The sequence below is a fragment of the Oreochromis niloticus genome, linkage group LG4 (genome assembly GCF_001858045.2).
Source record: "Oreochromis niloticus isolate F11D_XX linkage group LG4, O_niloticus_UMD_NMBU, whole genome shotgun sequence".
NCBI classification, from domain to species: domain Eukaryota; kingdom Metazoa; phylum Chordata; class Actinopteri; order Cichliformes; family Cichlidae; genus Oreochromis; species Oreochromis niloticus.
In genome coordinates, this window is record NC_031969.2 from 23,568,631 (window position 1) to 23,594,744 (window position 26,114).

A 26,114-nucleotide genomic window follows, 5' to 3' on the forward strand; every position below is an offset into this window, starting at 1 on the left:
AGTTAATCTACATGTTTTTTCGAAGGTTACTGGTGACTTTCTCGCTCAAAAGGTGTCCTTTCATCCACCCACTTGTGTGCGAGCAGATGCACCTGTAGCAAAAGCGCCGCCACACCTCTACCTGCTGTATCATAAACACTGAGGTCCCGCCTATATTGTTAAAGCTTATTTTCTATTGGACGGTGGAGTGGACGAGCGATTCCACTGTGGAGCACCTGGTAGTCAGTCATCAGCGGGACGAAAGCGTACGTACGTACAGTGAGCTGACAACACGGCAATGCGGACGAAGAAGGGCAAAAACGAGGGGAATAGTCCGGTTTATAATAGCCCAGCCGGTCGGGGCTTTAGTTGGTGTTAAGGCAAAATTAAGCCAGGACTTCGTCTTCGAAACCTCCGACAAAAGGACCCTAGTTTGGTTTGGAAGTAGCTTCGGAGCGGATATTTCCCTGCAAAACCCTGAACCACATCCGTATTCCCAGCCCCGGTCGTATGGAATCGTCTGCTCTAAGAATGATCGCTTGAATATTTTTATACTGTATCCTTTTTTTCCCCCCCATCACCGCTTCCCATTTTTACAGACTCGCTATGGTGGACTCCCCTACCATGAGGAAGACTTTTGTGGTCCCAGACATAAAATCATCGGATTTGTATGATTGTACTAAATCAAAAATATGCGCAAGTGTCGGATGGCTGCTGGCAAAGTCCTACGGCAGCACAGGTAGGTTTTAGTTCACACGGCAGGCCTGAATGTTATGCGTAAAGGCTGTGTTAAGACCATTTGTTGTCCACCAATGTGTTTATATTGTGTTTAACAGTGTAGCGAAAACCGGTATGCATGTAGGGGAACTGCAGTGTGTGTAGTTCAGCGATTTTCAGCACAAAGAGGCGCATATGAGCAGAGGAGCCATGCATCGTATGCATTTTTTGACACTGACACATGTCATTTGTTCTCACTCAATGGGTGGGCACATTTGGAGGTATGTGTGTCACAGAAACGGCCTCCTCCTCTAGGCCTTATCACGCTAGCCCATTTTGTCGCATTTCTAGCCACCAGGCTTCAGTCAGAAATTGCAGGCTAGCTGCTGGGGATGTTTTTAATCCGGTTACACAGACAGGGCACACGGGGCGTATGTTTTTCCAGTATCTTTCTTTCTCCTAGTGATGGTGACAGCCCGCAGTACCCACAGTAAACGCTGGTTACTGCTTCATGTTATTTGGATCAAAAGCAGACCATAGCTCATTGTGCGCTCAGAGAATAGTCTACCAGTGCTCTTGTGCCTTATTATCAGGGGGTTTCTTTCCGTGTCCTTAGTCAGCAAATTTCAAGAAGCAGCCGGGAGAAGCTTTGTAGCACAAAACGCAAACCAAAACATGTTTTCTGTACTTCACACGTAGCCTATCATAAGAATTTGTTTTGTCTTATTTTCTTGAGGCATCTCGTCAGCTTTGACCCTGAGGTGATAGCATGGCTCTTTGTTTGAGCACTCACTGGTGAAGATTAGACCTTATGAAGCAGACATCCGATGAGCCTTGTAAAGAAAAGGCCTTGATTGCTTTATTTTCTCAAAAGTAGCCTACACATAATGCCATAATGTGGTTATAAAAAAAACAAAAGACAAACGTATTACTATACTAATACAAGGATCATACATTCTTGGATCTTTTGATGTTAAAGGGTTTTTTGTTTTGTTTTTTTAAAATACAGGCATTCCTTTTTTTTTAATCCTGAAATAGGTGTGAGCAGAATTTAGTTTAACTTTAGCAACATGAGTTGTTTGTTTCATAATTTCAGGCAGGTCCCAGGTTTAGGACTCTGGGCTGCAGCTTATGTGTACTCTGTTAAGCACCTCAACCACACCCTATGGTCAAAGTCACTCCATGCCAAGCTGCAGGAATGTAAGGACAAACACTGTTATGATGTGGAGGTTTTCTCTTTATCAAGTTCAATAGCCCTGCTGATGGTAATTTTTTTTTTGTGAAGCTGGGTGACATCATCTTGTCCCTTACTAGAAACCTAGCTCATTAGGACAACAGAGCCCAGCAGGAGCCAGACAGTCATCTGGTCATGAGCCTTTTTAGGTCAGTTAGTCTATAGATAACAATGGGTGGCATTTTTAATTCCAGTCTCTGCAAAAATGGAATAATGAATAACAAATATCATGGATAACAAAGTAGTGTTTACATTGCGTTTCATATTTAGTTAGATTATTTGCTAAAAAGCTAATGTTTAACTAATTAAGGAAACCAATAACCACTTATTGAGATAAAATTTAAAAAAAAAATCTAGTATAAAATCAGCATCAGCGGTAGTGATATGGATGGAATGAAATATTTGTGTTTGCATAACAAATGTTTCAAGCATGGCAGTACAATTTCCACAATGAAGTTTCCTACAAGATAGTTTCACTTTTGCCACAAGCAAACCCCTACGGTTAAGTTCACCATCTTCAGTCAAGATTTTTCAAAATTTCAAGACTTCAGTCGTGTAATGTGCAAAACATTGTCTCAGTGGTCACCACTGTTTTTCACTTCCCAGTTAAAATAGTTTTTTAGATGTTGAAATATTGGGCTGCCATGATGATTTCGCTGTCTCCTTTAACCAAGGGAACATGGACCTTACGTTTTAACAGGGAAGGAGCCTGCAGGCTGTAACTCCTCATTCTAGTAATGGACAACTCACAGTAGCTACACAGTATCTTTTCAATACGCTCTGCTGTACTTAGGGACATTTGGCTATCAGCATTAATTTTTTTTAATATCTATCATTACTGGTGATTTGATTAGGTTGCCACTTCTTTACATAGAACTTTCTCCTATTTGATACCAAAATGGACATTTTGTAATACTTGTAGGGAAAAATGCCTGTGAGTGTTGTAAAATATATGTAAAATATAATGTGTATTTTCTGAATCATGTTTAGAATGTGGTTAAAAAGCAATCCAACCAAAATCGTATCTCTAAGTAGTTTGCTTGTGAGGTAAAATGTTATTTTTCTTCCTGTATAGTACACTTTAACTATATCTATATTGTATATATGTATACATGCTTGCATACTAACTATACATATGAGGGTATTTAATGTATGAGAGTCTTGGGATCTTTTTTTTTTTTTAAATGCATTGACTTATTATTTATGTCTAACATTTTCCATGCAGGGTTTAAAAAAAAAAAGTTAGGCATGAATGTAATTAATTATTTACCCTTGAAGTCCTTGAAGTTGTCATGAGAAGTGAGTTTCCAGATCTGAGCATGACTCAAGGTGGAATGGGACAAGAAACTCGATTTACCTGTTGAGGCTTAAGAAATACTTAATCTTATAGTGACAAGTCCAAGGGCATGGCATTTGTGCATTCTGTTATTCAGGTTTCCTTCTAATCATTGCCAACGTGAATTATCTGTGTTTGTTTTCCATATCAGAATAACAGGAAAACAGAGTATGCTCCTGCTTAAATATTGTCTTTTATGTCCAACAATCTCTTGTTGGAGTCATCCTATGTTTTCTTTTCATAGCAATAAAACCAAACCACCTCACACTTTGACCCACTCTTACCATTACAGTAGCATGTTACCTTCACATAGCTACAAAGTTGCTGGACCATACTGAAATCCTGTTTGACTGATTACTCATCCTTTTCCAATCATTGTAACCATGGTGAGTCAGCAAGGGAGAAGGACCTGAGGAGGATGTTGGCTTGCTTTTAATGTTTACTCTAACGGTTGGGATTCCTGTTGACTATATGTTAAACTTTTCGTAGCAAACACATTGACATAGTTAACGAGTGTGTTTCACAATAAAATGATACAACTTGAAAAGTAAATCGCCATGCTACGCAGGGATCTCAAGGGTCCAAGGAAATTTTAGAATAGGACAGACACATTTGGTTCTATTGGGGAAACTTTTCCAAGCGGGACCTAGTCTTTCAGCATTATACTGTTAAATGCCAAAACAGCTCAAATATTATTAAGACTTTCTCTCTTTAAAATGTACTTCTCTGTACACTTGCCGTTTAATGCAGTTTAAGCTTGTGCTATAGCAAAGTGTTGCCCATGTGATAGGATATACAGGCCTGGTAGAGGGAGCTACTGGTGATGATGTGGTGCTTGATGTATAGTGCAGAAAGTATCCTTTTTACAATAGTGATCAAATAGTACAGTATTATTTCAGAAAGGGTTTAGGATTAGATCTCTTTGTTGAAGATGCCAATAATAAATAATACAGCTCAGATAAGGTAGTGGCATTAGCATTTTACACACAACGAGGGGTCACGTGTGGGGTAGAATGCTACCATGGCCCCTCTCACCACTGCTTGATTTTGGGGCAGCAAAACAGTACCTGCTTTGTTCCAAAAATGAGAGCATATAATCGCCTGTTTGATACTTCACCACATGATGAAGATGTTATTGTATAATTTTCAATGAAGGATTTAAAAGTTAAAAACACTTGCATTATTATAACACATATAATGCTGAGTTAAGATACAAGAATTGTAATTTTGATCGGCTTTCATTTACTGTCTAAAGATTACATGGAGAAATTTCATAATTTAAGCTTCCTTCAATCTATAGTCTTCTTTGTGTTGGATCGCTTTTAAATAAATGTCACTTAGAGTTCCAGAAAGGCTCCCATGAGAAACCTGAACATTTACATAGTCATATCCAGCAGGTTGACATTCATTGTGCTAAAGTTTACACACCAGTGTAAAGTGACAATTGGTGGATTGTGGATTTCTTTGCTTGGTTGTACAGTTGTTTTACAGTTGTTGTACAGTTATTTTATTTTCAACTTTAATTTATATATTTTATCTTATTCTTTCCCAGTTAAATTTACCCTTCATTCTAATTTGTTGTTGTACAGTTATTTCATTTTTAACTTAATTTTTATTTTATTCCTTCCTAGTTAAATTTACCCTTTTAATTTTCATATTTATTTCCTATCCTATTCATAGTCTTTCTTTTTTTTTTCTTTAGGTCACGAGCAGTTGTCTAAGCATTTCACTGCATATCGTACTGTGTATGACTGTGTATGTGACAAATAAAATTTGAAATTTGAAATTTGAATTTGGTTCAAATCAGTTTGGATTTCCACCTAGCAAGTGAGGTGGAGAGTTTGTATTGTTCAGTGTGTGATTACTGTAGGACAAGTGCAGCATGGCTGTGAAATGACCAGCATGCTAGCTCAAATAGTCAATGAGGTAGAGGGACATGTGGTTCCTGTTATCAGCAGGCTATCAAACGATACAGGTCAGTACAGATGATATCTAGCACAGCTGAACTGACTTTTAACCACATTAGCAAGTTCTATAAATCTTACTGCATATTTTAATAACTTGGCCAGATTTACCTAAGAAAAAATAAATACTCGTCACTAAAATAGTGCTGTGATCTTTAAGTTTGTAACACTGTTTTCAATGTATTCTGTAGTCCCAGTTTGGAAACTAAGACATTTGGGTTAACAAAAGCACAGGCCTGCTAAAGGATTAAGAATCGCAGCCAAAATCACAAATTGCTTGAATGGCTTTTCCTAACAACCGTTCCTCTAGGTTACCATCTATGATAATGTGTTTAGAAGCTTTGCACACATTTGACTTTTGCCTTCTTACTCAAACCAGTAGATAAGCATTGACCCCATGAACTGTAAAAGTGACAAAGGTAGTTGCTCCTGCTTATGCAAACAAAACAAGCACATGTTTTTAATCTAAATATTCCCCTGGCAGGCACTGATGTTAATATAACTGCGGCATCACAATGCAAGGCTTGGTTACAAGTATTCCAGTTCGTCATGCTTTTTGTTACCTTGTATTACTTTTAGTTTTTAAATCGGGTGTGTGCTTTACTAGGTAATTGTTGCTATTTTTGCTGTGCATGTGCATAGTTTTGGGGACCTGTATAATAATTTGAAGCTGCAGTTTTCTAGCCACTTTGTTTCTGATATGTGTCACACAAAGTGATCATTCATGGACAGACTGTGTCATAGGGAAATCATTCTTTTATCGATCTTTCCTATCTCACTCAGTTGTGGCATTTGCATCCTACTTTGCCTTCTGGGATATTTTTTTTTTCTGGTTTACCTTTTTGTCTTTTACACATTGCAGTGGAATTTTTTTCTTTTACATATACAATGCACCTATGTGACCCAAGATGATTTGTTTTTACAGCACTAAAGTAGGCACTCCAGTTTTGGCACCTGGGAGTATTTACAACAGCATGAACCATGTGGCATGACTGATCATATTGTGTGGCAACTATAGTCATCATAGGGTGAGACAAAGGGAACAGGGCATTGATTAAAGGAGGCGGCTTTTGTTTCGACAGCTGATGTCAATGGATCCATTACATGATTATATAATGATACAGCAGTCTAGTGACACCTCCCTTGTAATAATCCCTTTGTTCTTCTGTTGTGTATAGTCTAAGGCTCTCAAACACACACACAAACACAAGGTTTTGCTTTCTTTTTGCAGACATACTGCTTGCATTTAAGCAAGTCAACTTTTTTGTCCAAGTACCTTTGAAACAGCAAGTCACATGTTTGTTTATGGTTGCACACAGAAACTGGCTGTTAGGTTTGCTGCAGAGAAACCAGTTTCAAAGGGGGTGTGTCAAGTTTGTGTTTTTAGGGTAAACGTAAAAAAGACAGATCATGATAACACACTAATTTGTGCACTAGTGTTGAAGGCTCAGATTTTTGTGTTTTGCTGTTGTCATCATATTTAATATTTATTTTCACATTGGATGAGAGGGTATAGCCGGTGGGTTTTATGGGCGGCACAGTGGTCGTGCAGTTAGCACTGTCGCTTCGTTAAAAAAGATCCCTGGTTTGAACCCTGGTTGGGGCCTTTCTGTGGGGAGTTTACATGTTTGTTCTCCTTGTGCCTGCTTGGGTCTCCTCTGGGTACTCTGGCTTCCTACCAAAATCCAAAGATGTGCATGTTAGGTTAAATGGTTATTCTAAATTGGACTGGGATAAGAGGGAGATAAAGTGTATAGAATAATGGTATTAAATTCAATGCTAATTTTGGTAAGTGAAAAACAAACAGAACAAAATGCTGAAGCTACAGTCGTTGTGAACATCAACATTGACTATACACATACTTTAAACATGTTTATTCCTGGTTTATAGTAGTACAAGGCAAATCGTACTTGTGGACATCTCGCTTTGGACTTTATAGACTGAAAAATAGATGTAGTCAAACCAGTGCAGAAATGCCTCAAACCTGCATTATTTAATATAGTACCATTACTCATGGGGTAACAAATTGAAGTCCGTTCGTAAAGAAGTCTATGAGAGACTTCTTTACCTCCCTTGCTTTTAAACCTCAGTAAACTCGTTCCTGATAAGTTCATAGGCTTAAATGTTAGTGTATGCTTTACTGTGTGACTGACCAGTCACTAGCACACATTGTTCCTTGGTTTCACTGTTAGATCTGTTATGTCTGGTCTGGTATACTTTGTATGCTCTGGCAATATTGTTGCACACATGTCTGTAATAGAACCACTACTAAAACCTTTTTTTTTAACCGTTTGTGTCTTTTCTTTCTTCTCTCTGTAGAAAATGTCCCTGCAGAGCTGCGTGACCCTTTCTACTGTGACCAGTATGAACAGGAGCACCTTAAACCCCCAGTAACACGCCTCCTGCAGTCATCAGAGCTCTACTGTCGCACTTACAGCATATTACTGGGTAGTACTGCAACTGAGGCTCAGCCAAAAGATAATGTCACCCTGCTGCAGCTTCTAACTCAGAGAGGCATAGTTGCCAAAGACCAGGACACAACAGTGACTGATGCTGACCTCCAACATAAACCCATCAAAATGGTAAAATGATGAAACTGTCTGGGTGATGGGGAGGGTGAAATGCTTATGTCTATTATCCCTGGGATTCTTCTTGTTAGACCAGATTCTCTGCTATGCAGAACTCTGTAGAAAAGCAAATGGGTTCAAGTTCACTTGGTTTCTGATATAGGGCCATGTTTATGCTTTGATTCTAGGGATTAAAGGGCATCAAAAAGACCCCCTACTCATTCAGCCCTTCCCCCACTCCCCCTGTGCTGCCCAAGCTCATCCCAGAGGATGAGTGGATCCAGCTGCTAGGACAAGAGCAGTCATGGTCACATGAGGAATAACCACTTTACTTTAAGGGTGTGTGTGTGAGAGAGAGATGATCTAGATACAATAGATGGTTCAGATCAGAATAATAGCTAAACAGTTTTGATGAAACAGTAGCTGTTGTGTGTTAAGAGAATACTCTGGGTTGGCTGTGTGAGTCAAATCAAGAGAAACAGGTTCATCCTCTTGACAATAGATTTCCTTCTCGCTTTCTTTCTTCCTGCTTGCTTAGTTCTTGTTCAAACATAATATAGTCATGTATTCTTCAATGTGCATAAAAAAACTGGAGCTGGCTGATATGTTTTTGCTAAAACTACAGGCTGAAATAAGGGGAAGTCTTTTTATTTAAGGTAATATGCATTTCTTTTCTGCCCCAGCTGGCACAACAACTTTCAAATTTAAAGTAGTCTTCCCTTTTTACAGATTATTATCCTTCTCGTGGAATGGTATACAATGAAAATTCCCCAGCCATCTTGGTTTATGTACACACATGCTGTTTTTGAAAGCTAAGCAGGGACTCTCCAAGGATTAGTAAGGAAAATGGTATCATGTTAGGTGAATGCTGGTTGCTTCACTGTTCTGTTTTCTGGCCAAAGGAGCAGGTACTTCCCTGCTGGTGGCACAGTTGTAATGAGAACCTCAGGTTTTTTGCTTGAAATGGGCTTATGCATTGTTTTGTTTTGTTTTTCTCAGCAATACTGCTGAGAATTTGAGTCCTCATTAAGAGTAGAACCTGATAAAAATCCAAATTTAGATGTCATGTTGTTGAACAGATGCACCTATAAATCTGACCCAATTAATGTGAATGCTGTCTTTTTTTTTTTTGCGAGATAAGTGGTTTTTAAAGATAAAGATAAAAGATACAAAGCAAGATGAATAATGGTAAAAACAGAACCATCCTCTAAAGGGGCTTTGCTAATTTATTTTTACATAGTATTTTTCCTACTTATGCTCTGGTGAAAGCTTTAATGAGATAAAAGAAAGAATAAATAGTGTCACATGCACCTTCACTTGTACCGACTCTGAGATCACATAGTTGTTATATCAGATTAGTGAAGGACTTTCTTTTATAAACATGCTTGCTCTTTGCAGGTTTTCTGACATCACCTGCAACAATACCGGTACCTTGATCTGACATCACACATTCTGATGATTATGATGATAATTTAATGTCAAAAATCTTAAAATTGTATTTTTTTCCACTTGTAATCACTGCAATAATGGCTACGGTTATGATTTCTACTGGGATTATTAGATCCAGTAATAACTGCCTAATGACACATGCCTCTTTCATGTATCACGATGCTGTAGTTTCTGAGCACACAAACGTCTCAGCTTGCCTGCCATGTATCTTAGCTCTGAATGAGGTTTCCAGGTCAGGAAATGGTACCTATTAACTGTAAATCCTAAATTTGTTATTTGGCTGTTACTGTTAATGCTGCATTTGCTGTTTTGCTCCTTTAGTGTATGAGCTTTCCAGTAGCTGTTTGGCTTGTCTTTGGGCTTGTCGCCACTGACTGGCACTGCAGCTACAGTGTGGCAAGCAATGAAAGTGGGTCATGCTGCAGCAATAGAAGGATGGGGCATCATTGTGGGTCTTGGCCAGTAAACGGCTTTGCAGCAGCAATCTGCTGCAGGACTGCTGAATGTTAAAGCTTCACATATTTGAGTCAGACAAGGTAGATGACATGCTACCTGTATTTAAAAGCATGTTGAGTCATGCTTGTAGCTGACTGCACACTGGTGCCTGTTAATCTGCAAAGCCATCAACTGTTAATGACTTTTTACACTGTTATTGGTAAATCACACAACTTCATATTATTGCTGCTGTTTGCTAATCAGTGTGTTTGCTAATCGTGTAAATCCAGCGTTGCAGGTTCATCATAAGTCGTAAGGACACATTGGGTGCTGGCTTGAGTTCATGCATCAGCACTGGAGTAGAATGCCACTGACCTAATCAAAGTAGGGCAAAAAGCTAACAGATGATTAAAGATAAAAGCTAACCTAATGCATACAGAACTGTAAGGTATCAATTATTCTCTCATCCCATTTTAAATCCATAGACATTAATATGGAGTTGGAACCATTTGCAGCTATAATAAGTTTCACTAATCTAGAAAGGTGTCTACAAGATTTTGAGTTGTTTGTGAGAATATTCAGAGGAGCATTTGTGAGCTCAGACACTGTTGTTGGGTGAGGGAGTCTGGTCAATGTTCTAATTCATGCTAAGGGTGTTTGAGGTTGAGGTCTGTACGGCCCAGTCAAGTTATTCAACAACAAACCCATCCGGCCATGCCTTTATGGACTTTGCTTTGTATACTGGCAACAGTCATGCTGGAATATAAAGGGGCCTTTCCCAAACTGTTCTCAAGAAGTTGGAAAAATTGTCCAACATGTTTTGGTAACTGAAGCATTAGATTTCCCTTCACTGCTCCAGAGTCCAGTGGTGAGATAGTATTAATGTGTCTATGCTTGATGGGGGAATTGTAACACAAAAAAACCTACTTAGACTTCCTTGGAATTGGGTTCAAATCCTGCAGCCGCCTCCCCATTACTTTTGTCCTATTTGTAATAAATTATGTGTCCTACTGCTAACTGTTCTTCTGGTCCACTACTTCTGATGGTGGCCCAGCCCCCATCACTCCTCAGATTGGGGATAAAGATCTTTGAAGATTAGAGATAATCTGCCATGCAGACTGAGTGCAATCATCCACTATCGCATGACATGCCAGAGATGACCACTGACTCACCAGGCACCTAACCTACCTCGCAATATGAAACAAATTTAACCAATTTGTTTCTGTAACAATAGATTCTAATTCTAATCTGTATGTAATATTACTATAGATACTGGGTTAAGTGTTGATTCCCACAGTGCTAAAGTAAGTCATGTAGCTATAACGCTGCTAAACCTCTTCCTGGTCTCCTGTTGGTTTTGGATGGCAGTGACACTTTGTCTTAAATCATAGTGCTGTGTTGGCAGGTTTTCTGGTCAAGTGAGCATCATTCAGGAGCTTAACTGAAATTAGATGTGGCAGACTATCTGAAACACTAACCATCATCTTCCACATTTATTCTGCTTTGGGCTTCGGTTGATTGATAACTAATGTGTAGTAATGAAACTTGTTTACAGTATACAAAATGACTTTTTTATGCAGCCTTTCTATATTTGCTTAGGTATACAGTTCATATACATATGGATGTTCATAGTATAACCTCTTTCTAAAATCCCTTTCTGGGCCCCAGCCCTGCCTGATCCCCTATTTTTCCCCATCAGGAGGCACCAAGCAGGGTAGGGAATGGGGTTAAGTCATATTTCAGACGTAATCAGATTTTGCCCTCATCATAATCTCACTTAATGCTTAACAAGATGCCTTTTGCATTCTTTTTTTATCTGAGGTACATACATAGACATGCAAACAGAGTTTCCAAATAATCCCATAAAATTCCATGTTGATGGGGTTAATTTGTGGCCTATTAATTTTTTGTCTGTGTGTCACATTGGTTTAAGGGGCATGGATGTTTGGTTTTTTTGTTTTTTTTTTTGGAGAGAGAGCCAGGACTAAGCCAGGAGCAGAGAGCAGTGCTGCAGTCAGGCTTGTACTGAGATGCATTATGGGTCAGCTGGTTGGTTGTTATGGTGATCTGGCAGGCTCTGTGCTGTGTATTTGAGTTGCTCCTCTCATTAGGGAGACTTGTGATTTAGCTTAGTGAGCTCTCCTGGGTCTGCAATGGGAAATCCACTAGCAGCACCCCCTCCTTTATCTCCTTTCATTCTCCCCCTTTTTGCCATGAATTACCCTCTGAATAATTACTGTAAGCATAACATCGGAGTCAGCCACTCTCACTAGTTCTGTCATGCATTTCTTCGTTTTCTCTCAGTCATCTTCTTTTCACACTGTGGCAATAGCTCCAACCTATGATTACACCCTTTGTGGCTAAAAGCAAAAATGTTATATCATTTTGCTTTCATGGCAGAGCATAGTTACTGGCAAAATTTAGTGGTTGTTAGGAAAATACAAGTGAACCAATGCTTATCAATATTCCAATATTTTATGATTTAAAAAAATGTATAATATGTAATCTTACATGATGATGATGATGATGATGATGATAATAATATAATTGATGTTTAACGCAGTGGACATTTTTGTTTGGCTCACATGGACTCATTCATGCAAAAAAATATTAAATATATAATCAAATTTTTTTTTCCCCAATTCTTACAATGGTGGAATGATCAGTACCAAGTAATTATATTCTGAATCTCTATTCATTTTGCTTTTTGTAGGAATATTTATTGCTTTGATGTTTCAGCCCTACAGTCCCTGTATTAGGCAGGACACACAAAAGCAGTCACACTAGTGCTGGCAACAGTGGTTGGCAAGCAGGTCACTCAGGGCCACACTGCTCACAGAGACAGACTACAGCACATCCAGAGAGCTTTGACCAATATTATCTGGCAAGCTTTTGCTGGCATACCCCACCCAGCATGCCTGCCCAGGCACTGTATGTGTTCAGGTCAGCACTTTACATCAGGGATCAGTAGACGGATATGCACACAGCTGGACTGCCCCTGCCCCCCATCTGGGGCTACACAAGAGTTTAAGAGGAAAAGAATCTCTGAAGTTGTAAGTAGTGAAAGGCGGCAGGCACTGATTTGCACATATTAAGCTCAAAATTGTTGACAAGATTTTGAAGGAATGGCCCCAAAGTATGTTTTCAATCGGCCTTTTCCCTATCTGCTAGCCTGACTTAATTATTGTAACAAGCCTCTTGTTGCAGTTACCTATTAATAGAGAGATTGGAACCCAACTGTACTGTTGAAAGGCAATTTAAAAGGATATAGATAAATAAAAAAGGATCATACATGTTTTGAATTTGTTTACAAGTGTTTAACTTATTGCATATGAGACGCTAGCAGAAAGAGAGTGCTGCTGGCAGTGCATTACTCACTCAGAGTGACAAGAAAGGGCGAGAGAAAGGGGGCCACAGTGGCACATTCTAAAACTGAACAAATTTATTAGCAATTTGTATAAACAAAGTAGAACTAATATTCTGAACAATTATGAATATAGTGTGAATTGCATAAATTTAAAAATTGTTCAACTATTATCATTTGCAGCAGTAACAAGGCTGACTATAGGATAGTGTTGTACTCTTTGCTTTGCTCTGTTTGTACTGTAGGGTACAAACAGAGCACAACGTCTAATAAGTTAACAGGTTTATAGAGTTAAAGGGTTCACTCTAGCTGAGCTGATAATGTTACTGGAACATTTTAACAGGCTTTGCCTATAAGACAGAACACTGTTAATGTGTTTTATCTATTAGCCAGAGCTCTGTAATGGTCTTGTTTAAGCAGGTAACTTAAAACTGTGATTATTAAATACATTTAAGTACATTTTTTTTCTTCTTCTTTTTTTGCTTGATTGTGTTTGAGTGGGGAAAATCAAGGTTTTATAACCATTTTGTGTGGCAAAAATACATTCGGTCACAAGCACCTGTTTCTTAAAGAGAATGGTGTTCTTTGTTACGCTTCCTGGTGATCTAGTTACAACACCTCATTTTGTCCTGCAGTCTCTCACACATGAGTCATACAGAACCATTTCACTGTGCAAAAGAGAAAGGGAAATGGCTCAAAGAAGGCAAATAAAGGGAAAGCAGGTAAGGAATGGCAATCTTGCAGACCATGTGTTCACCTGCTACAGGTCCAGTGCCTCTTTAATGATTTAATGAGGGCATAAACATGAGTCCAAAGGTCACCCACATCTACTGGTGTGTGTGTGCTTACTTGTTGAGAGCTGTTGTTAGTTTCTGCTGACTCATAACTGGCTTCTAGTGACCTCTGGAGGGTGTTTCATGTAAATACTGGCAGTGATGCAGCAATTGTATTTTGCTGTAAGGACCATGCTAGAAAAGGATCCAACATTACCGTCTTAACTGTAATTGATTGATGCTGCCCAGGGTCATTGCCCTTCACTTCCTTTTTTTTTTTTTCTCCCCATGTGATTTGGTGAAGAGTGCTCATCTGGCAGTGATAGATGCCTTGATGGCTGTGGGAGCCATGGAGACGGTGACTGCGGTGAAGACATGTAGTTCTGCTGAGCTCCTGGGAAAAGCAGCCAGCTGGGAAGATGCTCTGCTTCACTGGGTTAATGAGGTAAGCAGCAGGCCAGAGAAAACAATGTCTTTTCAGAAACACACCTATTTTCTTTCAGAAGATGTTCTTGGTTCAACATTTGTATGAGGACTAAGTTAGTAGATTAACTAGTGACTAATGAACTGTAATTCTCTAAACCACTTTGTTTTTTTTAATGCTTATTTCTGATTTTGTGAACACACGGTACAAAAGAATGTGGAAATGATTTTGTCTTGTCAAAATGCTATTAGTTGAACCAGAATCTGAGAGAACGTACTGAAGGAGCCCAGAATGACTTGTCTGAGACCATTACAGACCCCCAACCTGTTCAACCATCAGTGAGTATTGCATTAAATATTCAGTGTATTGTCACTGTTATTGTATTGTTATTTCTATCCAGAAATGCGTGATATTCTTGATGGGATTATGCAATCGGAGCAGGTCTGTTTCGTTTTGTTTTTTAGGGGGGAAACAGGGTGTAGCCAGCCGGTTTTTGCAATTTTAATGACGTCAGTTGCTGTTGAAAATCAGGTGGAGTCAGGTGTAGCTTGGCACAACATTCTAGACTGGTTTTTGTGGCACTAATCCAGAATTATCAGTTGGTGTGGCTCCGCTTCTATAATGAGCAATTACGTGTGCTCTGCTCAAACCTTTAAGTTGCAGTGGGTGAAAGTGAATGGGGGTATCTAAGAAATGGAAGGAAGAACTTTTTTGTTTTACACAAAAAATGCACAACACAAGAAAATGTATATTTGTGACACACAAATGCTGTAAAATCGTAAAATCGTAGAAATAATATATTGCCAGTGTGCAAACATTGTTGGTTACATAATTAAAAAATACATTTTAAATTTTAAAAGATTAAATTCAGTAGTTTGCCTCATCCTCTGCATATTTGATAAGAGTTTTTTGTTCAATAAAAAAAAAAGTTTACATGAAAAATATCATGCTTTGTCCAGTCAGAACAAAACCTTCCAGCTTCCACCTTCTGAATACATTAGTATTCTGAATACATTAGTATTCAGAAACTTTCACCCTGTTTTGGAGACAAAAGAAATATAAATTTTAAAAGAAGCTCGTTTTTGTTTTTGCTTCCTACTCCTACTTCCTTACTATATCAATCCCTACAAATCTTGGTTGATATATTAAAACAAGTACAAGGTGGGCATTGCTTTTTCAAGAAGGCTGTCTTGCTATTTCGAGTAAATAAAGTAGTCACAGCCCTTTCTGTTTTTCTAGTTCTTCCACTCTAGGCTTAATATGTCTCCCTGTACTCCTGTTCTCCATTTCCTCCTATTTCTTGTCTCTCCCCCGCCCCAATCTGACAGTGTCCTACTCGCTGGTACTGGAAACTTGTTCCTGTAAGTTCCCTCCTTTCCTCTGCTTCCTCCCCTTGTCCCTCCATCCTTCCAGTGTCTTCATCAAATTTATCAGCAAATATCTGATGGTCAGGTTTGTTTGTTTCTTCCCCAAATGTGATGTGAGAATGCATTGTGCATCACATCCTAGTAAGCATTAAATTGCACTTAACAGCATAAGTGTGATAGATTTGGGCTGTGACAATAGCTCTAAACACATTGTTTGTGGACACGCGTGGTGCATGAATAACAGTCTTTTTTTTTTCTTCTTTTTTTTTTTGTAACTGATCATCTGAAACTGCCATGTTCAAGTTTTTCTCAAGTGTGTGGCAAAGATGTCTGTATGTGTTTATGAGAGTAACAGAAAGGCTTCTAATCCACTGGTTCATTGCCACAGTGGGGTGTTTTGTCTGTATACTATAGTTGTACCTGAAACATTTTCTCTCTTTCTGAGATCTAATCTCTTTCTTTCATTTTGTCTCCTGAGACCTTCACTTGACCCACTTTTTCTGAAGAAAAAAAACCCCTTTCTTTCTGCTCCAATTCAGTCACTCCCTCTGCATCTTCAATTTGTTCACATTTGCGCTCTCCTTTTCACATCGGTTTAGCATGACCTTCCTTTATTTCATTTGTTGCTTTTCCTTCTGTAATCCCTTTTTATTATTGTGTATCACTGTGTGTCTGCTTAGGAGCATTTACCTATGTTTAATAAACCTGATGGTTGATGGCATGAACTAATATGTGAAATGTATAAAATGACATTCAACATTGTGTGTGATTTTTGTCTTCTTTTCTTTGTCTTTTTTTTTTTTTTTTTTTTTTTTTTTAGCTCCGCTATAGGAAGGATAAAATTCAGTCCAAACTAAAGCCCGTTTTTCCAGTAGTGAATGAAGTTAAAGACCTGTCCAGTGGATGTGCTGTTGCTGCCGTCATACATTACTATTGCCCTGGCCTGCTGAGACTTGAAGGTACCAACAAACATTCTAACAGAATGCTGTAAAATGACCTTTTAGAACCTGAGACATTTGTGACAATTACATTTTTTTTCCTCATCTCTCTGTTAGATGTTTGTATGAAGGATTCCATGTCTGTAGCAGATAACCTGTACAACCTGCAATTCATCCGTGAATTTTGTGACAGCTGTCTAAAGAGCTGCTGTCACTTGGCACTGGAGGACATGCTATATACACCACATGAACTTCAGGTACTTTCACAGTCTGGATCACTGATGAACAAAAAATATATTCACACAAATTCCGTGTTATCTTCTGAGTGCTTGATTTATTTTCTGGGATTTAGATTAACTTGCTGAGCTTCCTGTCAGAACTGCTTAGCTGGTTTGAAGTACAAAGACCAGAATTTGTACAGCCAATAGATACGTTAAGTAAGTCTCACTGATTTGTGGTCCTTTCTAAATATTATTTAACATTAACATATATTTCATATATGTCATACATAATTGATATATTTTAAAAAGTCTGTTTGTGGCTTTTCTTTTGTCAGACGAATCTACACCAGTAACACCAAGCAGCTTGAGTGATAACAGGTACAGAAGCTTTCCCGGGTGTGATTTTGCTGTTGTAGTAGACTAAGGGCAATGCATTATTTAGACAATACACTCGTTTAAGTGAAGTATTTGTGCTTTGCAGTACCTCCCCCTCTATATTCAAGAAGCCTTTCCTCCCGATTTCCTCTTCTGCATCAGGTAAGATGAAGACTATGGTCACCCATCATTATATTTAGCTACATAATCATTTTACAATGTGGTTCACTTATTTCCTTCAATCCATGTTTGTCTTTTAGTTGTGTTTTGTGCTGTTTGATAGTCTTGTTTTCTTATTTGGATAGACATTCGAAACTTTTTGTAAATGTTTTCCCTTTAATTTCTGTGTTCCATTTTTTTGCATCCCGGTGTTGTTTGCATGCCTTTACATGTCTGTGTATGTCCCATTGTACTCAGGATCTTTGACTCAGTCTACCTCAATGTCTCATATAGAAGGAGCTGGAAAGACATGGAGCAAGAAACCTCTGAGGTAGGACTAGCATATTCTGGACTGATTTAAGGGTTTTATTAAATTTGTTTTTAGTGTGCTCATGCTTGCGTTTTCCTTTTTGTTTTGTCTGGGGGTTTTTTGTTTTTTAAGCCGGCCTTTGTCAGCAGTATCCTTCAGCATTCCTTTTGGGCTAGACAGCGACGTAGACATTGTGATGGGCAACCCTGTAATAACCCGCTCTGTGAGCTCAGATCAGCTGAACCCAGCTGGTCAAAATATGGCAAGGGTGCCCTACACCCCTCCCGAAGACCTCAGTCATTTGCTTAGCAAACCTTCTGGACCTAATGGTCCACAGAGAGCATCCTGGGCCACCCAGACTCCCACTGTTCCTAAGTTGGCAGAGGAGAATGACCTTGGGACAAGTGAAACAGGAGAGCTGCCTACAATTGAAGAGGCTCTTCAAATTATTCACAATGAAAGCAAAATGGAGCCTCGTTTACACCCTGATGGTGCTCCTGATGGCTTCTACCTCCACTCTCCTGATGATCCTGCTAGTTCTCGCTATAATGGCAATTTACCACCAATCAGCTCCTCTGCACCAACCCGCTCAGGAATGATGTATCGGCCTACAGGAGAGTCCAGCGAATCCACTCGCACTAGAAACACTTCTGAATGTTCACGAGATGATGACTCGGTTTTGAGAGACGGTAGTGTGGATTCAGATGCATCAGAAGACATGCCTAAAGCCCAGTCCACCCCATCAACACCCGGTGCTGCAGGTGGTGCTGCTATTAGAGGTGGTAAGGAGGTTCCTGACAGTGGTGTGAAGATGACCAGTTTTGCAGAACGGAAAAAGAAACAGATTACTGATTCTCCAAAATCTAGTGATTCTCCTCAGATGACCACATGGGCACAGAAGTCTGAAGAAAGCCCCAGCAAGAGCCCACAGCTGAATAATGAGATGTCGGAGTTGGGGGCTCGGCTTGAAGAAAAGCGCAAAGCCATCGAAGCTCAGAAGAAACGCATTGAGGCCATTTTTGCAAAGCATAGGCAGAGACTAGGAAAGAGTGCCTTTCTGCAGTTAAAGAAAGAGCAACGTGAGGATGAAGGTGAGGGGAGAGGAGAGGATGGCCAGGTCAGTACCTCATTCACAGAAGAAGACCTCTCTCGCTTGACACTTGAAGAGCGGCTAGCACGAATCGAATTGGAAGAGCAACAGGAACAAGATGAAGAGCACCCCACAGTGGAAGATGAGGGTAATGTTAAAAGAGGACTTGCGCTCAACAAGCAGGTCAAAGAAAAGGCAGGTACACCAGGAGAGAAGCACCATGGGACACCTGCTGAGAAAGTGGTTGCTCCTTTAGGGGACTATAACAACGCAGTGTCCAAGCTAACTGCAGCTCTTAGCTCCCTGCAAAGTGACATGCAACGACTGACTGAGCAGCAAAATCAGCTAATGAAGAAAAAAACGTCACCTTCCAATAACAAGTCTTGGGTTATTCCAGCCAGCCCTAAAACCTCCACCTCAGCCCCTCCTCCTGCACGCCTGTCTCGAGAAACCACTCGAGATTTAAATTCTGCCTCCTCTTCTCCGTCTCCATCACGCAAAATCACAAACCACACCGCTTCTCCTAAATCTCCTCATGTGCATCGAAGAGCCCAGTCTGTACCTCCTAAAAGCCCAAAACACAGTCGTCCATCAGACACTAAAGTCCCCTCCCTGTCGAGGGTTCTTACTCCACCTACAAATGTAGACCGCATCCCCCATCTTCGTCGTGTAAATCCCTGGCAATCTCAAGTACAGACTTCATCCTCATTCTCCATTGGTGACTCCGGTAGCCTAGATGAGCTGCGCTCATCAGGACCAACTCCTGTGCCAACAACTACACTGACCCCAATACCAACTTCTACCCCAACTCCAGGTCCTGGTGCAGATGACGGCCTGTCAGAAGTAGGCTCCAATGATGGACAAAGTATATTTAGTATGGACCTTGAGGTCGGGTCCAATCATGGTCCATTGACTAGAAAAGAAGGGGTTGCAGGAGGGGGCTACAGCTCTGGTGCTCCATCCGAATGTTCTTTTGAGAGTGATGCACCTGCAGGGATGTTGAATGGCAAACGCAGTAGCCTGATAGAGATCTCACTGTCTGCCTTGGGAGGAGATGGTGAGGAGGATGACCAAGTGCCTGATGCTCTCTCTGACTCAATGAGTGACCTCACAGAGGCAGAGAATAAAGCAGCAGTTGGTTTCTTTTTCAAGGTTGGTGGCTGACACATATTTTCACAGTATATATCTGCATAGAAAGTTTGCTATAATGGGTGTGCATTCATCCCTTTTTATTATTAGGATGACAAAGATCGACCGGAGGATGAAATGGCTCAGCGAAAAGCAGCTTTTCTTGAAAAACAGCAGAAGAGAACAGAAGAGCTGAAAAGACGAAAACTTGAGCAGGAAAAAGAAAAAGAATCAAAGTGAGACCAGTTTCTGTTTATTAAAAAAAAAAAAAAAAAACTGCATTTATAACAAGTTAAAGAAGGGAAGCACTGAATATCTTTAACTTAATCATTTTTTTTAAATTTTAAGCAGCCAAAGGGTGCTCATAATTTGGATTTAATAATTTATTGTTCTGTGTTTTATGACTTGAATTGTTGCTATTACTAATCCCATAATTCAGTCTTGTTGCATTTCAAAATATTGCGTTACACATTAAAGGTCTTATACTTCATTTTTAGCAAGCCCCAGTGGATGATCATTGAAGGCTGGGGGAATAAAAATGAGGACAGACCACAGACCCCAGGCACTCCTCCCAAAACCCCACCAGCAGAAGGCACTCCTCAACGTAGAGGAGACTTCACTAAGCAGGAATATGAGAGGAGACAGCAATTGAAGATCATGGAAGACTTGGACAAGGTTCTGAAGCAGAAACCCACTACAGTGCGTGGTGTCAAGAAGCAGAGACCTAAGACTATGTTCAGAGATGACTCTGTGCTCTCTCAGAGCCCTGTCAAAGGTTTCATGGGTAAGTAGTTCTGACATTAACCGATAAAATTCCCAGCTTTTGTATTCTCTCTTCCTATGCTCACATGTACAATATTTCCTACTTGTAGGCACTAAGCTCAACAAGGTATACTCCCATTCATCCATGAACCTGTCCTCCATGGCTAATGACTCTGGCGGTATGACTGTCAGGAAGTCGCCCAGGTAACCTGCAAATCGATAATGACTTGATGTATTTTCTTTTTTTAAATGCTTAAAGTGGGAAGCACAGAATTTAGCCTGTGTTTAAAGTCTCCACTCCAAACTATATACCAGTTTTTAAATTGTGTTGATAGGCCAAGTAAAAAAAAAAAAGCAATGGGTTTTTTTTTCTGAATACTACCGTCACATTTAGTGCGAGAAGAAAAACGCAATCGAAAAATAATATTGCAACACGTGACATTAGGTTGTTTAGGAAGAGGAGAAAGTTTTAGGAGTGACGGTGGTGAGTGAGAGCAAGTGATATCGATAGCAAGTTTTGAGAGTTGATAAATTTGTGACGTTTAGCGTGTTTGGAGTGTAGTTAGTGTGTAGTGTGGTCTTTTGTTTTGTTTTGTGTGTCAAAATAATGAGTGCACTGTTGAATGTCACATTTGCTAGCCAAAAAGCCACGAAAGGTAGATTGAAATGTAAACACTGTCTCCAGGTGGAAAACAGGAGGAATGTTGACAGGTCTGCAGGTTTTATCCCTGTGATGCGCTCCTCTCTTTTGTAGTGGATATAAACTTCTTTTTTTTTTTTGAATTTCACAAATAATTTGTGTGGCACCTTATTGTTCTGTAATTTTATTTTTAGAAATAGTTTTAAATGGTTGTACAAAAAAACACCTGAGGCATTGCATGCATTTTTAGGTAAATAGTTGCACATAGCTTTGCTGTTTGTACATAATTTCTGTTTGCATTTCAAGTTATGAAAATGATTTGTTTAACATGTTTGTAGCTTTTCCAGTGAAAACTTTTACCTACTCTGATTTTATTATTTTTGTGTGATTTTTTTTTTTTTTTTTTTTTTTTTGATCATTTGTGTTAATACAGTAAGTCAAAATGAAAAAAAAAAAATGACTGTAGATTTAGACGTGAGGTTGTGCTGAAAAGAATGATATCAAATAAGGCAAGGTTATTAGTTTTTAAAGGTGAAATATTAAGGTAAAAACAAAAGTAGTGAAAAACGGCCAATTTAACCTTGGACCCCAGAGGGTTAAAGTTTAAAATATTTAATAAGTGGATGTTCTTTTATCATTGACACCAACTATAGATGCTGTGTTGTCTGTGTTAACAGGTGCAAATGAACATAAAGCCTCGAGATCTAAAAAATGCTGCTTGTCTTATCTCTCTAGTCGTTCACACTCTCCTGCCCGATCACGGGGAAGGTCCCCAGGACGAATTGGTGTTCAGAATGGAGAGAAGGACTGGGAGACTGGCTCCGCTATTTCCTCCCCTGCTTCTATCCCAGAATATACAGGTCAGTCATAATTTCCACACAAAAAATTGTAAAAATGAATCCTGCAAGCATTGTTTTGTTTGCTTTATAGCATTAGAAATGTTGTGTTTTGCAGGACCAAAGCTGTACAAGGAGCCTAGCTTTAAGTCCAACAAGTTCATCATCCATAATGCTATCACTCGTTGCTGCCTGGCTGGGAAGGTCAATGAACCACAGAAAAACAAGATTGTAGAGGTAAACCATCCCGCTGTGTCAGAGTCCAACAAAAAGATACACCCTAACTAGGTTATGTAACGCACTTAAAGCCAGGTTTATACATTTTTGCGTTTGGGTTGTCCCAGACAAAAGCTGCTCAACACGAAAGAACTATAGTGATTTCTTAACTTCCAACCAAAAGGCTGTCTGGGAAAAATTCTGATAGTATCAGAAATTTAAAATGACCATCTCACAATGTGACTGCTGCCACGACCTATTTGCCAACAATTCAACATACAGTGATGCACAGATCATTTTGTGAAAAAATAAAACAAACTGAAGATGGAGTTAAAACATGCAAAGCAATATGTTTGAGGTGGCAAGTAAAGCTGTGGCGGCAAAACCTTTGTGTAATATGACTACCAGCTGTTGTTATGAATGCCCTAAGGTGAATGTAGCATGTAAAAATAAGTTGGTATTATCATCACACAACCTGCATGCATCAAACCTAATGTCCTCCCCAAGTTGATTAGGTCCATATACTTATTATTTTCTCTATATCTCCCTTTTCAGGAAATGGAGAAAAGCACAGCCAATCACTTTCTTATCCTCTTCAGAGATTCCAGCTGCCAATTCAGAGCGGTTTACACCATGAACCCTGAAACCGATGAGATGGCACGGCTAACTGGCATTGGCCCGCGAGTCATCACACTTGATATGGTTGAGTCCATTTACAAGTACAGCTCAGACCGCAAGCAGTTCACCGTCATCCCGTCCAAAACCATGTCCATGAGTGTTGACGCTTTCACCATCCCTGGCCATTTTTGGCAAAAGCGCCCAGGAACTCCCAAAAAGCTTGGCACCCCCAAATAAAGACTTACCCAATATAGGTATAGGTGCTTTTCAGGGAATCCATTCCCAACTTGACTTTTCATTTCCCTTGATTTTGGCCAGTGTGGCAGTTGAGATTGTTATTCAGTTAGAATAACAGAAAACAGATTGACTGACTTTGGACAGCTATCCACGTGGAGCCCAAGGATAATCCAGTCAACACTACATGCTAAGAGAATGGGCCAAGCACCCACTCAATCAGCCAATGTGCTTAGAATAGTTTATCTCTGGCTTTACCTGGTCTACCTAGATTGTAATATAATGCAACTGATTCAGGATAACAACCCCTCCCCCGCCCGCCCTCCTTCCCTCCTCCCCTCCTCCTTCCCTCCTCCCTCCTCATGCCTTGCCTTACCCTGCCATGCCTGAGTCATTTTTGCGACTCTAAGGTAAGAAAGAAAAAGAGAGAACAACCACACTGCCTTTGCCTGCAAAACAGTACTTAGGGCACGAGTAGTTCCCACCCCTCTCAGTTCTGCTTGCATTTGCCTTTTCTACTTCTAGGGCTCACTCTTTCCACTCTGCTGAAACAAGTGTCTAAGGTCTCAGTTTTGATTGGAGACTTCAGCTGAAAATTGATAGCAGGTAACACTGCTCCCAATGAATGTAGGGCACACACTAACCATTCATTCCATTCAGGGGTGTTTTCACTGTTTGAATCTATTATAGTGAGTGGTCCTTCTGCACTGGTAGTGGCTGCTGTCATTGTCAGTGGACTTCCAGACCTAGGAAATGCTTGTGCCACATAGTTTTTGAACTCCATTCAATCTCTCAGCTGTAGACATCTGGATGTTTTTTTTTGTTTTTTTTTATACCATTTGCCATGTTTTTGCTGGACAAAATTATTCACTCTTTGAGAACTAAAAGAAAAATGAAATTCATGTGACTTTTTCCCTAGTAGCTCGCTTTTTTCATTTTCAACACGTGATGAATTGAAATGTTATCTGAGCTTATCTTGAAAAATAAACCTGGAAACATGAAGGAGGGCTTTATCATGTTTATCTTGGATACAGCTCTTTGTGAGAATGATAATCAATGATAATTTAATATATACTGAATGCTAATTAATTTGATTTTTTTTGACAATGATTTGTAAAAAGTTGACCTTTGTAAGCTATGAATAAGCTAGCCTGCTGCAAAGTATAAGTGAGATGTATGTTTGAGTTGCGAATGAGTGAATGAGAATGAATAGAATTTGAAACAGTTTGTCTTGGGATTAATAAATCCTTTAGGTCACTACGAGTCTTGTTTCCTATTATTTTATTTCCCTGTTTATGTGTCTTGGCATATAAACAGTAGGTTTTCTTGATGAAGGATCATTCCGGACTGTAACAGCCCTCATCTACCCCACACAGTCTCTAGAGACTCCATGTGCAACTGGAGGAATGTAAAATGCCAAACTGCTTTTTTCTTTTTTTGCTTATGTCCACACTTCTAAGACCTTGGAATTGCTTGTTATGAGGTCAATATCACTACAAAAACCTGTGGTGAATTAGCCCTCTATCTTTTTTTTTTAATTTTAATTTTTTTTTTTTTAGCTGTCCCGTCAACAGCTATTGCGGTTCAGCCGTCTCTCTTTTTTTTTTTTTTTCAAACCACTGCCTGGAAGAAATGTGTTTTTGAATGAGATTCCATTACAGATATAAAATAATGTTGAACAGTGATTAGGAAATAAATGATAAAATTGTGTGTGAGGAGTAGTGCAAATGGAATTGGTGGACTTTTGTATTTATGTGTTTGTTAAAATTAGTATGTGGTAGTTAACAGCCTTTTTTTTTTTTCTTGATTCAGTGCAATTTCACCCCTAGAAATCCCCTTATCATTGAGAGGTGTATTTATTTGCTTTAATTTAGATGGTGCATTTGATGTTTAGTTTCAGGTTATCCTTTTTTTTTTTTTTTTTCTAGTTTTTTTTTTTTTTTTTTTTGGTTTAGGTTATAAGTCATGTATTCATTTCATAGAAGTTGTCATAACATTGGTTTTCTTTCCCTTGTTTTTGGATCTGTGCCAGCACACTATAAATGTTCATTTCATAAACTGACTATCCTTGGCAACTTGACCAGATGAATAAAATCCATTTTAAATCATCTACATCTTGTTTTTCATCTGCATGTTTCTTTCCCACATTCATTTTTTTTTTTTTTGTAGTACTTGGAGCAGTAATTATTGAAAAATATGTTACAGGTAAAATCGTCTGGAAAGAGGTTTCCTTGCAGTGAGTAAGAAAATAACACCAATATGTCATAATTTTCTTAAGTACACACTGAGACTTGTGTAAAAATGGAAAACTTTATTGATGCATTTTTCTTTCCTCTTTGGACAGTTAAGCTCTTCCTGATTACTAAAAGCAACATGTTAGTGCTTGGTTCTCACATTTCTCAAGAATACTGTTAAAGAAACTGATGAGCTATTTGGCTATGGTAACACTGCAGGCAATAGACTTGGCCAAAGCATTGCATGGGTACGCAAATACTTCTTTGCACTGATGATCTGTAATAGATAGCGTTTCCCTTACTTTCAACAATCATAAAAAGTAATGGAAAGCTGGATGTGGAAGGCAGAAAAGAACGTACCAACTTTACAGCAGCATACTGTGGCCACTCTGGTACCGCAAGTGATATCATCTTCTCAGCTGTGCTTGGTGTGCAGCATCTCTGTAAGTAGAGAGTTACAGGGCAAATCTCCTTGAAGATGGCGCTGGTACAAATAGTCCTCAATTTGCAAGCTAATGCTGCGAACTTCAGGCAGCCGAAGAAGCAACTGGCCAAACTTGTCACAATGTCCTGGATGATTTCGCTGAGTGTACTCCATCAGCGCCCTGTTGACTCGCTCTTGAGTCTGCTCTACCTGCCTGCGGTTATGCACTGACTTCACATCTAGAGTAGAAAAACCCCCCCCACACAACACAAACATAATTAACGTTGAACAAAAGCTACATTTGATGTGTCTTCGAGAAA

The 26,114-nt window shown here is 39.4% G+C and overlaps 2 protein-coding genes across 4 annotated transcripts in view; one reads left to right on the plus strand and one right to left on the minus strand.

The window, feature by feature from the left end:
• The first annotated feature begins 195 nt into the window (after positions 1 to 195).
• Positions 196 to 25,864, plus strand: camsap3 (calmodulin regulated spectrin-associated protein family, member 3). 3 transcript variants are annotated; one of them, XM_005468720.4, is made up of 18 exons: positions 196 to 718; positions 7,550 to 7,812; positions 14,123 to 14,263; positions 14,494 to 14,580; positions 15,571 to 15,603; positions 16,430 to 16,568; positions 16,665 to 16,804; positions 16,900 to 16,984; positions 17,104 to 17,146; positions 17,250 to 17,305; positions 17,561 to 17,633; positions 17,745 to 19,854; positions 19,942 to 20,066; positions 20,328 to 20,614; positions 20,703 to 20,796; positions 21,968 to 22,092; positions 22,187 to 22,305; positions 22,840 to 25,864. In XM_005468720.4, the coding sequence occupies exons 1-18, from the start codon at positions 586 to 588 to the stop codon at positions 23,137 to 23,139; spliced, it is 4,353 nt and encodes a 1,450-aa protein (XP_005468777.1). In that variant the 5' UTR covers positions 196 to 585; the 3' UTR covers positions 23,140 to 25,864. The 3 variants fall into 3 exon arrangements, with proteins under 3 accessions (XP_005468777.1, XP_005468779.1, XP_005468778.1); XM_005468722.4 differs by having other exon boundaries at positions 17,597 to 17,633; XM_005468721.4 differs by lacking the exon at positions 15,571 to 15,603.
• nr5a5 (nuclear receptor subfamily 5, group A, member 5) overlaps positions 25,527 to 26,114 on the minus strand; it is a 3,743-nt gene continuing 3,155 nt past the window's right edge. Inside the window, exon 7 of the mRNA XM_003442217.5 lies at positions 25,527 to 26,033. Coding sequence (XP_003442265.1) covers positions 25,786 to 26,033 — 248 coding nt within the window. The 3' untranslated portion in view covers positions 25,527 to 25,785. The remainder of the gene's footprint in view (positions 26,034 to 26,114) is intronic.

What these genes read in the sequence shown, in the direction of transcription:
- camsap3 (XM_005468720.4), top strand. Translation starts at nt 586, where the DNA reads ATGGTGGACTCCCCTACCATGAGGAAGACTTTTGTGGTCCCAGACATA. An exon ending in ACAGCCAATAGATACGTTAA is followed by an intron (nt 16,985 to 17,103) that starts GTAAGTCTCACT and finishes TTCTTTTGTCAG; the next exon opens with ACGAATCTACACCAGTAACA. An exon ending in CCCTGTCAAAGGTTTCATGG is followed by an intron (nt 20,615 to 20,702) that starts GTAAGTAGTTCT and finishes TCCTACTTGTAG; the next exon opens with GCACTAAGCTCAACAAGGTA.